General features: G+C 39.7%; 1 protein-coding gene across 1 annotated transcript in view; it reads right to left on the minus strand.

The window, feature by feature from the left end:
• Positions 1-12,118, minus strand: part of FRMPD4 (FERM and PDZ domain containing 4) — a 487,363-nt gene that overhangs the window by 15,126 nt on the left and 460,119 nt on the right. Inside the window, exons 9-14 of the mRNA XM_090063719.1 lie at positions 11,627-11,758; positions 5,649-5,768; positions 4,819-4,955; positions 2,770-2,896; positions 899-988; positions 160-342 (exon numbers count right to left, since the gene is read on the minus strand). Coding sequence (XP_089919845.1) covers positions 160-342; positions 899-988; positions 2,770-2,896; positions 4,819-4,955; positions 5,649-5,768; positions 11,627-11,758 — 789 coding nt within the window. The remainder of the gene's footprint in view (positions 1-159; positions 343-898; positions 989-2,769; positions 2,897-4,818; positions 4,956-5,648; positions 5,769-11,626; positions 11,759-12,118) is intronic.

Raw genomic sequence — 12,118 nt, forward strand, 5'->3', positions numbered from 1 at the left:
AATAATTTCTTGCACCATGGGAGGCATGAAAACTTGTAAAATAAAATCAACTCCACAGCTCTCTAAATATTATCTCTACAGGATATTTAAATCAAAAAAGAAAAAGGAAAGCAGCATTATTTTAGAAGCACAAGTCTGTACAAACCAACACCAGCTTACCTTCACATCTAAAACATGCAGCTCAACTCGAACACTGCTTTCATCTTCTGTGAACATCTCAATCCTGTTCACATGGCTGAAGTCTGCTAGCAAGGCCACCAGATTTGTTTTGGTGTTTATTACGTGGCTGATACCATACCGTGGCCCAACTAACAATGTCACTTCTGAACGTTTTTCTGCCTGCTGAAAAATTAAAAGAAAAAAAGGTAAGAAACCCAGTAATTGCTGCATATCACACATATGCATAAACAACAATCACTCTCTCAATTTGCACAGTTTCTTTACCATGAATTACTACATTCTTTGGTGACAAAGAAAAATCAAATACACGACTTCTCTAGATTTGTGTGTAATGGAGAAAGGAAATGTTATCACACTTCAGTTTACTTTGTTGGAAAGTGACTGTATTGTGATTTGCATATGAGTGAATGTTGATATATATTTCTTAAGAGAACTTCATTACCAAGGTTTTTTCTTATCTCAAAATCTTTAATCTGTTGCCATTGTGTGCATGTGTCATTTGCCAAGTGAATATTATCTTCATATTGCCAGACGATAAACTGAATACCAAAGAATACATTTTCATAAGGAACAATTAGAGCAGGGTGCTGCTGGTCTGACATTTTCTTATTTTTTAATGAGATTTGGACTTGAATGTCCTCAAAGAAAATATGTCAGTCCAGCATTTCCAAATTTACTGGAGAAAATGATCAAGAACTTAAAAGGAAAAAATAATTACCACTAATGTTGCCTTGAAGACACGCCCCCCATACAGTCGTAGATCACTGAGGAACTTGAGATAATGCACCTTGGCTTGCAGGGCAGACAGCTGAGCAAAGGGATGCAAATTGCACATAATATTATATTTATTACATAAGTAAGATGGGCTGAGAGAAATCAACACAAACAAATGGATGAAATAAATTATGAATACATAGCCTATGGAGAATGGCCTCGATCAGTCTGAAGTAAAGCATTATACATTTGATTTCCTGATGAGGGAATAAATAGTTTCAGTCTTAAAATTAAAGTCTTATTTTGTTTTGGTAAGATGTACTCGGGAATTCGGTATGGGCTATATCAGGGCACTGTAAGAACACTGGAACCGTTCCAGAGAAGAGAAAACGTTAGACTACTCAGACTAAACATCTGCTCATTGAGGGATTTCAAGGGTAGACTGCATCTCTCTCTTCCTAATCACTGTCAGTGTAAATTCTTTAACATTCTGTAGCTTGAAAGAGAATAAAATGTCTAAGAATTTCCCAGGATCAGATACAAAGAGTCCACTTTGCTATACACTTGTGATATATAGGAATTTATCTGACCTTTTTCCACTGCTTGTAAAATGTTTTGTTTTTGAACCAAAAAAAAATTTAGTCACATTTTTAACTACACTTAACAGAGAACGAATAGGGAACACATTTACTATGCAGCAGTACATGCAACATATAGCATGTACTGCCTAATAATCTATTAATTAGGGCAAACAGAGTGAAATGCCTTAAAAAAAATCAGCTAAGGCAAGAATATTTATTTAGAATGAAGAGGGAAAGAGGATTTTTTTTTTCAGTTCATCCAAATCATTTAGGCCCAAATCCTGCAGCTTTTAAAAATGTATTCTGCATGCAATTCAAACCTGACTCTGTCTTTATTCCCCCATTCACTGCTGTGTTTGCTGCAGAAGGTGCAGGTTATTGTACATCACTGTTGATGGCTCAAAATCTAGCACCAATAATTTATTCAAGAAACCTGCATTACTAGGATAAAATACATCCAGCTGACACCTGTCAGTTGTTGTCTTGACTCTATAAAGGGGCTATATTACTTTGTCCAGGTAAGGGTTCAGCCATTAGCTTTCAGTTAACAGCTAACATTTACTGGTACTAAAGTAAATGTTGCTTTACAATCATCACTTAGAGCCGGATCCAAAGCCCAGTGAAGTTAATGGAATTGCTCTGTTCACTTCAGCAGATTTTAGATCAGGCACATGGGCTTTTTCCCGTTCTGAAAATACATCATCCTGCTGCCTAAAAACACTACACACGCAACAGACATTTTCCATAGATATGTCCTGTAACATTGTTTCCAGTTGAAGCAATGGCTTAAAACCATAGGTAAGAACTTTATAGCATCACTGAAAATTCAGTGACTATAAGCAAGATAATTTATCACATACCATCTTGCCAGCCAGAGTTGCTTTACCCTGCAGAGCCAGAGCAAATCATCATGTCCCACCATGAAAGAGTTATCTGTCTGTGCCAGTCTTGCAGGTTAGCACAGCAGAGCATCGGGACGAGAGGACATATTTCCACCAAGAAGTTCACCATTAACAGCAGGCATTAAATGAATAAAAATCCTGGGCGTACCCTGGGGGTTAATAGTAAATTTCTCACCATTCCAAGATAGAAAGATGGCTTGGTTGGGGTATAATTAATTAATTGAAATTGTTCTTGGGAATGGGATAATAGGTTCTGAAGGTTATAAAGTCTACAGTCTCTGAAAATATACCTGCTAGGTATTTCTCCAAAGGACTAGTTTTAAGCATTTCCCATGCATGCAGTCCTCTCTGGTTTTTAAAATATATTTCCAATTAAGATGCAAATGTAATACCTTTTTACCCGGAGGAACTAGGTTTTGATTTGCTTTGACAAGGTGTGAAAGTGCTTTCTTTATGTTCTTTTCTTTCATGCTTTGCAGCACAGCAGATGGAAGAAAAGTCTCTAATCCCCATTCTTTTCTGAAATAAAAGGCATATCTTTAATTTCACATTTCTATGTTGATTATTTATCTACACTTAGATAATGGCTGTGAGACTGTGAATGAGATCATGAAGGCACGGAGAGAGGTGGTAAAAGCCAATTTTGAAATAACAAAGACATATTACTGCCTATACTCACAAAATACTCACACTATATACTACTGAATAGAAAAAAAAGTATGCTTTTAACATTTGAAATATAAATCTCTCTCCTCTCCCTCACTCCAAAGAGATTCCATAGTTCCTATCATTTTCCCTCTTTAATTCCACATACCCAAATCATAGATAAATGCAGGAAAACAGGTTAGCCCCAATATGCACATTATACATTTCCCAAGAGAAACATTTTTAAGCACTGTATAGGTTGTACTTGCTCTGCTATACCTGCTTTCCTTTAGGATTTTTTAAAAATTTATTAACGCACTGCTAGGCCTACATTTCAAGTTATATCATGAGCATATTAGGTGTAGTGTATGTGCCACACAACCCCACACATATCTTGTGCAATTGCTAGTATGCACCAGGCATGTTCAATATGACAACAGTACTTCCTCCTCAAGGTAAGTCTCTACTACTTCTGTGGTACTCCTCAAAGTACTACCTGCCAACACCAAACCCCGAAATGAGATGGGGAAGGCCACCTTGGGGCTCCTCCTTCACTCTTGAGATCTGTATCTCCAGTGGGCAGTGAGACTGGCAGTGGGAAGACACCATCAAGGCAACTTCATCATGTCATTCCCAGCTTTCATGCACTGAGAGGGGTCTGGGCAGTGCTGTGCTCCTTAAAGGGGTGCTGCAGAACTCAGCCAGATGTAACAGACAGTGTAAGTTGTTGAGTGAGTGTTGTGAGTCAAAAAGCTACCAGTGTTGCTTTCCAGACAGTAACTGGGATCCTTTCTGGGAGTCCATAAGGCCTTTAGGCCAGTGTTCATGGGTCTGTGTCAATCAGGGAAGGAAGAGAGGTTTAAAACAGGTGTTTTTCAGGTATGGTCATTGCTAACTTGGATTAAATTAAAAGTGCATTGAAAGTATGTAAACTACAATGCAATATAATGCTAAGTGCAATTTAATTTCCTTCTGTTTTTAACTAAAGGGGGAAATAACTTTTGATATTCCTTTTACAAGTCCTATCTATTTTATTTTGTTTTACTGGGAGTTGTTCCTAAAAACATGACCTCTACATTCTCCTACACACAATTGGAATTAAACTGTGGTCTGTTTCTAGCATCATTACCAGAAGACAAATGCCTTCATCTGAAACTACTGCCTCTGCAGACTCAGTAAGAGGAAGCTTTACACAGCATGACCCTGAGATGCAAAAGCTACAAGGCAGAGTGTGAAAGCTTCAAGGAAGTGCTGCAGGTAAATTAAACATTAAACAACAACAAAGACCTTTTTATCCACCGTGTTTCAGGTATTATTTTTGGAAGCTATTTTTATGTATTTTCACATATTCTGAAAGCTTATAAGGAGAACATGAAACAGTCAACTGAATATTTCTAGAGCCAAGAAATGTTAAATTTATTTCTTGAGTTAAAAAAGGAAGAAAGCAGTTGAGTAATTTTAAGATTTTATAATCTTCTGAACTGTGATGCAAATAAAGAAAATAAGTTAGCCCTATTGAATTTCATTCCAGTGCATGGCAATACAAACTGAGAGAAGTCTACTTCACTCCAGTGGGACTACTAACATGCAGAATAATAGCCCTGGAAGCAACAGCTTAGGGCTCTGAAGAGTTCGTGCTCTTGGATACATTTTACTTAAAAAGAGGAAACCTAATATAAGATCTAGATACATAGCAAACATGCAAAACCTGGAAACAACTTCTAAAATGTATTTTCAAAGAACACTATTTTCACTTTCAGAGAACACTCTCAAAGAACACTCTTTATTCCACTTACTCAATATATTTGAGAGAAATTTTCTGTGTTTGCTTGGTAGTCACAGTTGCAATATACATTTGCAATGCAGCCAGTCTCAAAGCGATATCATACTTCAACTCTGGTCCAAACCTCTCCTGAACCACATCATTACAGCTCTGCCAAAAAACCAGTAGAGGGAGCATTACATTAAAAAATCTTTGATTTAAAACAGTGAATCATAAATATTTTTGTTAAAGAACTCTGCCACAAGATGAGCTCCATGTTCAAAAGTGGGATTATGCTGAAGGTAAATTGTCACTCTCAGAGATATCACATATTCAGGAAGTCTGGATACCTGAGAAGAAACCAAGGGTATCTGCCAAAGAGAAAGTGGCATGGGAATAACAGTACTTTCATTTTTAAAGGGATGTTTTGAGGATATAATCAATACATTAACAACTGTGAAGTCCTTAGATACTATGGTGATGGAGTGCCTAAACCAGACTGGTAGATTCACATTGTGCATGTTCTATCTCTCTTACCTTTCAGCCTGTTTTTCAGCACTGACACTACAGTACCAGAAGTAATTATGCCAATGTGAATTACTTCCTTCTAGAGATGAAGAGTACCACAACATTAGCATGAAAGAAAAATTGGGGGGGGGGGTTAGGAAGGAAGAGAAAGTGCCAGGAAACAGTCAGATACACGTGACCCTGAATGTAGTGGTATTATATAGCACAATCAGAATTAAAAATCAGGAGTACTTGTGGCCCATTGCTATGTGGGACAGTAAAAGTAAAACTGTCACTCAGCATATCCATTTTTATGTTTCCTTTGTTCATGTTAAGGCTGGACACATTTTCACTCACCTGTACATACAGATATTCAAAAGCCACTGGATCTCTTCTTAAGAGGTCAATGGGATCCTTTGGAACAAAGCTAATTCTGAAAAGACATCTCATCTTATGGGAGCCTGGCCTCTGGGTCACCTAGGACAGTGCAAAAAACGTGAAGAATATTACAGACAGTCTCAGAGAATGCAGTTCACAGTTGTAATTCCTTTCCCTAGTTGAGAGCCCAGTGAATGCCATATCAACACTTGACCTGCATAAATATACCTAAATTTAAACAGTGGAATTCACTTGCTCTGAAGGAAAATATACTGTATTTACTCAAATAGAAGACAACCCTGATTGTAAGATGATCCCCAAATAATTAGAGTCTACATATGGCAAATTTATAAATTTGTAATAATTTTCCAGGTACAGAACCTACTTGTTGGAGGTTCACCTTGACTTTGTCCCCCTCCCACTGCTACTTCAGTGAAAATAAATCTGAAGTGTCAGGTAGTCCCTTTACCCTCTGCTTCCCCCCAGCTTCTTATCTCTGAAGTGCCTTCTCCCTCTCTTTGCTACTCTCTGAGAGCCATGTTAATTAAAGCACCTTGAGCATTATGTGTATCAGCATCCCCATGCTGAAAAGTGGTGGTGATGAAAAGTGTTTAGCAAGCTTTTGTTAAAGTGCCCCTACCACCATTTTATAGTGCGGAGATGCTGCTATATGTTACTCTGAAGTCTGCTGGAGCTCAGTAATTAGCACATTCCAGCAGACTTGATTAATCGAGTCTGCTCTGACATACTGAACTTAAAGTGCATTTGAACAGCCTCGCTGAACATGTATAGGCACCCGTTGTTCATCCAGAATTGATGAATGTTACCTTTTTTTTTTTTTTTTTTAACTGTTGCAAGTTTTAGCACAGGTACTCCATAAACACACTTTTGAACATCACTTTGGCAACTACCAAGGCATCCTGAGCAAGGCTAAGGACATCCTCCTCCCCCTCTACTCAGCCTTAGTGAGACTGCAGCAGAGGGGCTGGCCAAGCAGTGACCACCCACAGGTGGCCTTTTTGCAGGGGGTGCATCGCCCTTGAGGAAGGATATGGAAAAGCTTGAAAGAGTCCAAAGGAGGGCCTAGAGAGCAGGTCCTATGGGGAGAGGCTGAAAGACTTGGGACTATTCAGTCTGCAGAAGAGAAGACTCAGAAGGGACTTGGTGGCAGCCTATAAGTACAGTAAAAGCCCTGTTATCCGGCATCCCCTGGGAATGTGGGACTCCCCAGTGTCAGTGTGCAAGGGGACAGGGAGGGGGACCCTGCACAGGCTGCTTTGCCCCTCTCAGGCTGCTTTGCCTTGGGCTGTGGGCTGAAGAAGTGGCAAGAACTCTGCTCGCAGCTGTGGCGAAACCCGGAAGTGGTACTTCTGGTTTCGTTTTTGTTGCAGCCCTTGGATGCCGGTTAATAGAGTTTTCTGGCTAATAAAGTGCCAGTTAACACAGCTTTTGCTGTATATCAAGGGCATATATCAGGGCCTCAGGGAGCATCTATTCAAGGCCCCACAGAGGAGGACAAGAAATAATGGATATAAACTGATTGAGGATCACTTCAGGCTAGACATAAGTAAAAACTTCTTTACAAGATACTAATTTTATTAAAGCACATGTGTGGCAAAAAGTTTTGTGTAACAGCAGAAAGAAAATAAAAGGAATATTAGGGGAGAAATAGAGCTGTCAAATCCTCAGCACTATTAGAACTGTTCTCCCAGGTCTGGACAGTCAAGCTCTAAAACAACCTATACAGACAACCTGAACAACCTATGCCGGAATAGGTGTTCAGTAGCAAGAGCCCTGTGACACACATAGGTTTACAAAGTGGCAGCAGAGGCCAAGCTCAATGTGAGGAAGAGCACCTGCCTTGCCATGGGCGAGCTTGGGGACCTAGAGTCCCTGAGGGTCTCGGTTCTCTGCTAGGGGTCAAGATTCTCATGGTGGAATTTGATCCCAAACTGAGTGGAAGGATGGCCTGGGCGAAGAAGGAGGCCAAGTTTAAGCAGAGGTTGGATCTGTGGCATGCATGCCACCTTTCCATGGGGAGGCGCATAGCGCTTATGAAGGTGATGTTGCTTCCGTACACCACACTGGTCTTCCCACCTCCACAGCATGTCACTCAGAGAATCCAGAGAGTCATGTGTATCTTCTTCTAGGGATCTAGAGGAGAAAGAGTGTCAAGGAAGACCTTGTATAAGAAGAAACAGATTGTGGGCAGGGAGATGCCAGACACACTCCTGTTCCTGTGAGCAAGGTACACAAGCCAGATCTGAAAGCCAATAACTGGTAGAGAGACCAAAACAGCCCGTCTCATCAATTATTTTGCAGGTCACCTCCTGAGACTGTGAGGCGTATACGCACCAACCAAAGGGAGACCGTGGACCATGGAACACCTCTGGTTCTACAGGATCCTGAATGAGTTCCAGAGGGAGTTCAGGTTACAGAATGAAGGCCTAGTGACTATTTCAAATGACAGGAAGATACAGAAGGAGGTCAGAGCCAGAGACATGCTACTGACCATGGAGCTGCTCCCTGATAACAACTGCCAGGCTGTCTGGGAGCAGACCTTCCACAAGGGCCTACAAAAGGACCACAGAGTTCTGAACTGGCTAACAGCCCACTACACACTCCCAGTGAGGGCATGGAGACACAGAAAGGGGCAAGGAAATCAACCCAGCTGCCCCAGGGAAATCTGCCAAGGCATAACAGAGACCACTGACCATCTCCTATGTCTTTGCCCATAAGCCGAGGGGGTGCGGAGAAAGCCAAACTGGCTCTGCGATGAGCTGACAGGGGTCAGATTGATGATGAGGGTGGTAGTGTTTTACAGACACATGACTAAGCATCAGGGACCTGGAAAACCTGCTTTGACCAGTTTGTATGCTGCATTAGAGGCACCCTGTGGAAATCCAGGAACCTCCTGATGTACAGACACATGAACCTCAAGGAAACAGATTGTGTTAAAATGTTTTTGAGTGAACTCCAGTCCTACTACCAGAAATTGGTGGGAGAGGACTGAGAAGATAAAACCAACTCTACCTGGCAAAGGGATACTTGGCACAGGCCCTTCAAAGATCCTCCTAGATGGGGAATGGACAGGGATAGCAAAGAGAACAATGCGACAACCGGACCTGGAAACAGCGACGATGACAGAAGCAGTATCAGCAGCAGCGAAAGCAACAGTGACAGTGATAGCAGCAACAACAGTGAATGAACTGAGAATGTAAACCCCCAAAATCGGGGCTAGGACTAAGAGACAGTGTGACTGGGTTAGGGAAAGGACTGCAGATGGGTGCACGGGAGCATGTGTCCACAGGTGCGTTTATTGTAAAGGATGCAGAGGCTTTAAATGTGGTTTAAAGTATGTGAAGAAAAGTCTTGTGCTAGATGATGTATGTTTATATTGTTGTATGTCTGTATGTAAGTTTATATATATATAAATTTTTTTTTTAAAGAAAAAAGGTAGATTCCTATTAGTATGTTTGCCTAATATGGGCCAAGTGTTTTATAGTCATGCTCAGTGTTGGCTGCATTTAATCAACTTTATAGTTTCTATTGCTGGTTTCCATTGCTGAGCACATGCAGCAGTTTTGGCAGCAGTTTAATGATAGATAATCAATGAGGTTTCTTTGTATGAAATTATAAGACAAGGGGCTTTTTTTCCCAATGCCCATTGTGGGGGAGGAAGTCTCACCTTGTATTTGAGTAAACATGGTAAGTACTGTTCTCTCCCTCTCCCTCTTCCATCCTCCCACCCAATGCAGTATGCACACTGCAATACTGGTGATATCTAGCCTCCACAGGTAGTTAAGCTGTCCATCAAAAAAACTGATTACCCTTTGCAGGACTTTAATTGTATTCAATTTTCAGAAGTTCCAAATCTTAGGTTAGATAAATGTTGTTTATATATTATTTTTACTGTCATAGCATATTTGTTGACAGGGATTTAGAATAAAAATGTATTTTTCAATTGAAATCAATTATATCTAAGTGCCTCAAATTCTTTGAAAACCTTAGCCTCAGTGAAAATTACCCATTGAAAAAGCTGAAACATGATTTGTAGCTGTAGGAATAATTTATTTAACTATGTCACTGCAGATCAAGACATTTCCCCCAACATTTCCAGACAAAATAGTTATCCTTCCCTCCAGGAGACACAAGAAACCTGTGTTTGTGAGTCCCTACAGAACCTTTTAAAACAGCAATATAATTAGCTAGGCATAATCACAAGGTAGCATTAAACAGAACCACCAGAGAGACAGACTAGTCAGCTAAAATGCTATTTCCCTATTTATGCTATAATAAAAGAATGTCAAAACAAAGTACATGATGGTAAATTAAGTGTTACAGGGTGTGCCTACACATTCATAAATGCACTTTAGGTAATGTGCATTAAATCTAGTACCTCCATTCTGAGGTACTAGAAAAAGGCTCATTAGCCTATTTTAATGCACGTTAGCTAAAGAGCATGGTTTTTGTGATGCTTTAATGCACATTAAAATAGGCTAATGTGTAATAAAGTGCATGTGTAGATGCACCCACAGATTCCACAGGTACTCAAAGGAAAAAGCAGTTGAAAAATAGAGAATAAGCATACTTCATTTAATTTCATGGAATCACAGAACAGAATCAAAGAAGAGTAGGGCTGAAAGGGACTTTTAGACGTTATCTAGTCCAACATCCTTCTGTAGCAGGATCACCCCTATCCCATATAAATCCCTGTCTAACCTATTACTAAAATGACACAATCACCCCTACTGCACAAGTAAAGGGCACAGAACCCTAACCTGCCACAAGTAAAGCAGGGGCATGAGGGCTGTCAGTATCCTGCTGCTGCAAGGGTTGTTAAAATGTGCTCAAGAGATCCAAGGAAAAGGGCCATGCCCCGCTCTAAAAAGGAAGGCAAAACCTCCCACAGGCTGTACCAATCTGACTACGGGATTAAATTTCTTCCTGAACCCAAATATGTTGATCAGTCTGACCCTAAGTAGAGGGGCAAGACCCTCTAGCCAGGAACTTTCAAGTTTTAGTCCCAGCAGGACCACTGGCACATCCCAGTCAAAATCTCCAAGCTTGGCTATATCTAACACCCAAGGCTTCTGAGGAAGGCAGGATTTCTGTGCCAACTTGATTTGGCTCTCCTGTACCTAAGCATTATGATGTAGTCTTTAGAGGGCCACAGGTCCCTTGAGTTTCAATTTAATCATTCTTTTTCTACAGGACCCCTGGATTTTTTGGTAAGTTGAACTGGAATTTAAAAATAAACAAACTTATGGCAGACATTTAGCAAGAAAACCTTCCATGTGAATGGTTAAAGTTTGCCAAAGCCAGAAGCAACTATAAACAGAGTCTCCTACTGGAAAGTACTGGGCATCCTGAACTACCGGATCCAGCTGTAATCAGCCTATAATTTTTATTTTCCAAGAAGCAATTAATAAAGTCACAAAAAAGTGCATCACTATCGATCACCATGAAAGTGAACAGATTCTGACATCAGTGTATGAATATGGCAACAAATTTGGCTTAATCAGAAAGAAAATATGTTCACTTTCATAGGTAGCTAGTCAGGATTCAAAGTCTAATTCAAAATAAGCATGTAAAATAGTTTCAATAGACTGAGCAAGTTCTCAGGACTTTTGCAATGGTCACTTTAGCTGGTTATAACATAGCCAATATGAAACGGATTTGAGACTTATTTTTTATCTTTAAATATGAGTATCAATGAAGTTTTCATACTTTGGTAACGGGCTACCAAAGCAACAAAGAAAGATGCTTACATATTACAAAAAAACAACATGCTATGAGAGTTAGATTTCTAATCCCATACAAAATTCAGAGACTCAGTGCTTTATTCAGAGGCTGGAACTATAAATCTTGACAGTTTTTTAAATAACTTCCTACTAATAATTTACAGCTTACCCATTCCCACAAATATCTACTTATGTATATGTTATTGCACAAACCTGAGTTAGAGTCTCCTGTTCATGTAGCAAGAGAAGTTTGGTTCCAGCTCCTTCAATTCTTTGCTCTAGCATCAGTGAAAAGTGTTCAATACACTTGATGGAAAGCTTTTCTTGGAGTGTTAAGATGACATCCTAAAATACCAAAGGATTTACAAAAAGTGATTAAAATTATGAAACACATGGGGTCCAAATCTCCACAACTTCCCTTTTTGCATCATTATGTAATTAGAAAGCACAAGTAAAATACTGCAAACCAGAATGGTTGTTTTTTACTTTTGCTTTGTACAGGGGGAAATGACCGCATGAAATACAAAGTAGTGGAAATTCAGGCTCTTTATGTTTATGCTTCTTTGATTGAAATATTTGGAATCAGATTATAACTGCACAGGAAAAACATAGTATCTGATTTGTGTATGAAATCACAGTGGATGGTCTGTTGTATTAAGTGACAAAATCTCTCACAAGAAGGAAGGAAAAAACTCTTCTTTTGTA

This window comes from Crocodylus siamensis, chromosome 1 (genome assembly GCF_052110815.1).
Source record: "Crocodylus siamensis isolate JL-2025a chromosome 1, ASM5211081v1, whole genome shotgun sequence".
In the NCBI taxonomy this organism is placed as follows: Eukaryota; Metazoa; Chordata; order Crocodylia; family Crocodylidae; genus Crocodylus; species Crocodylus siamensis.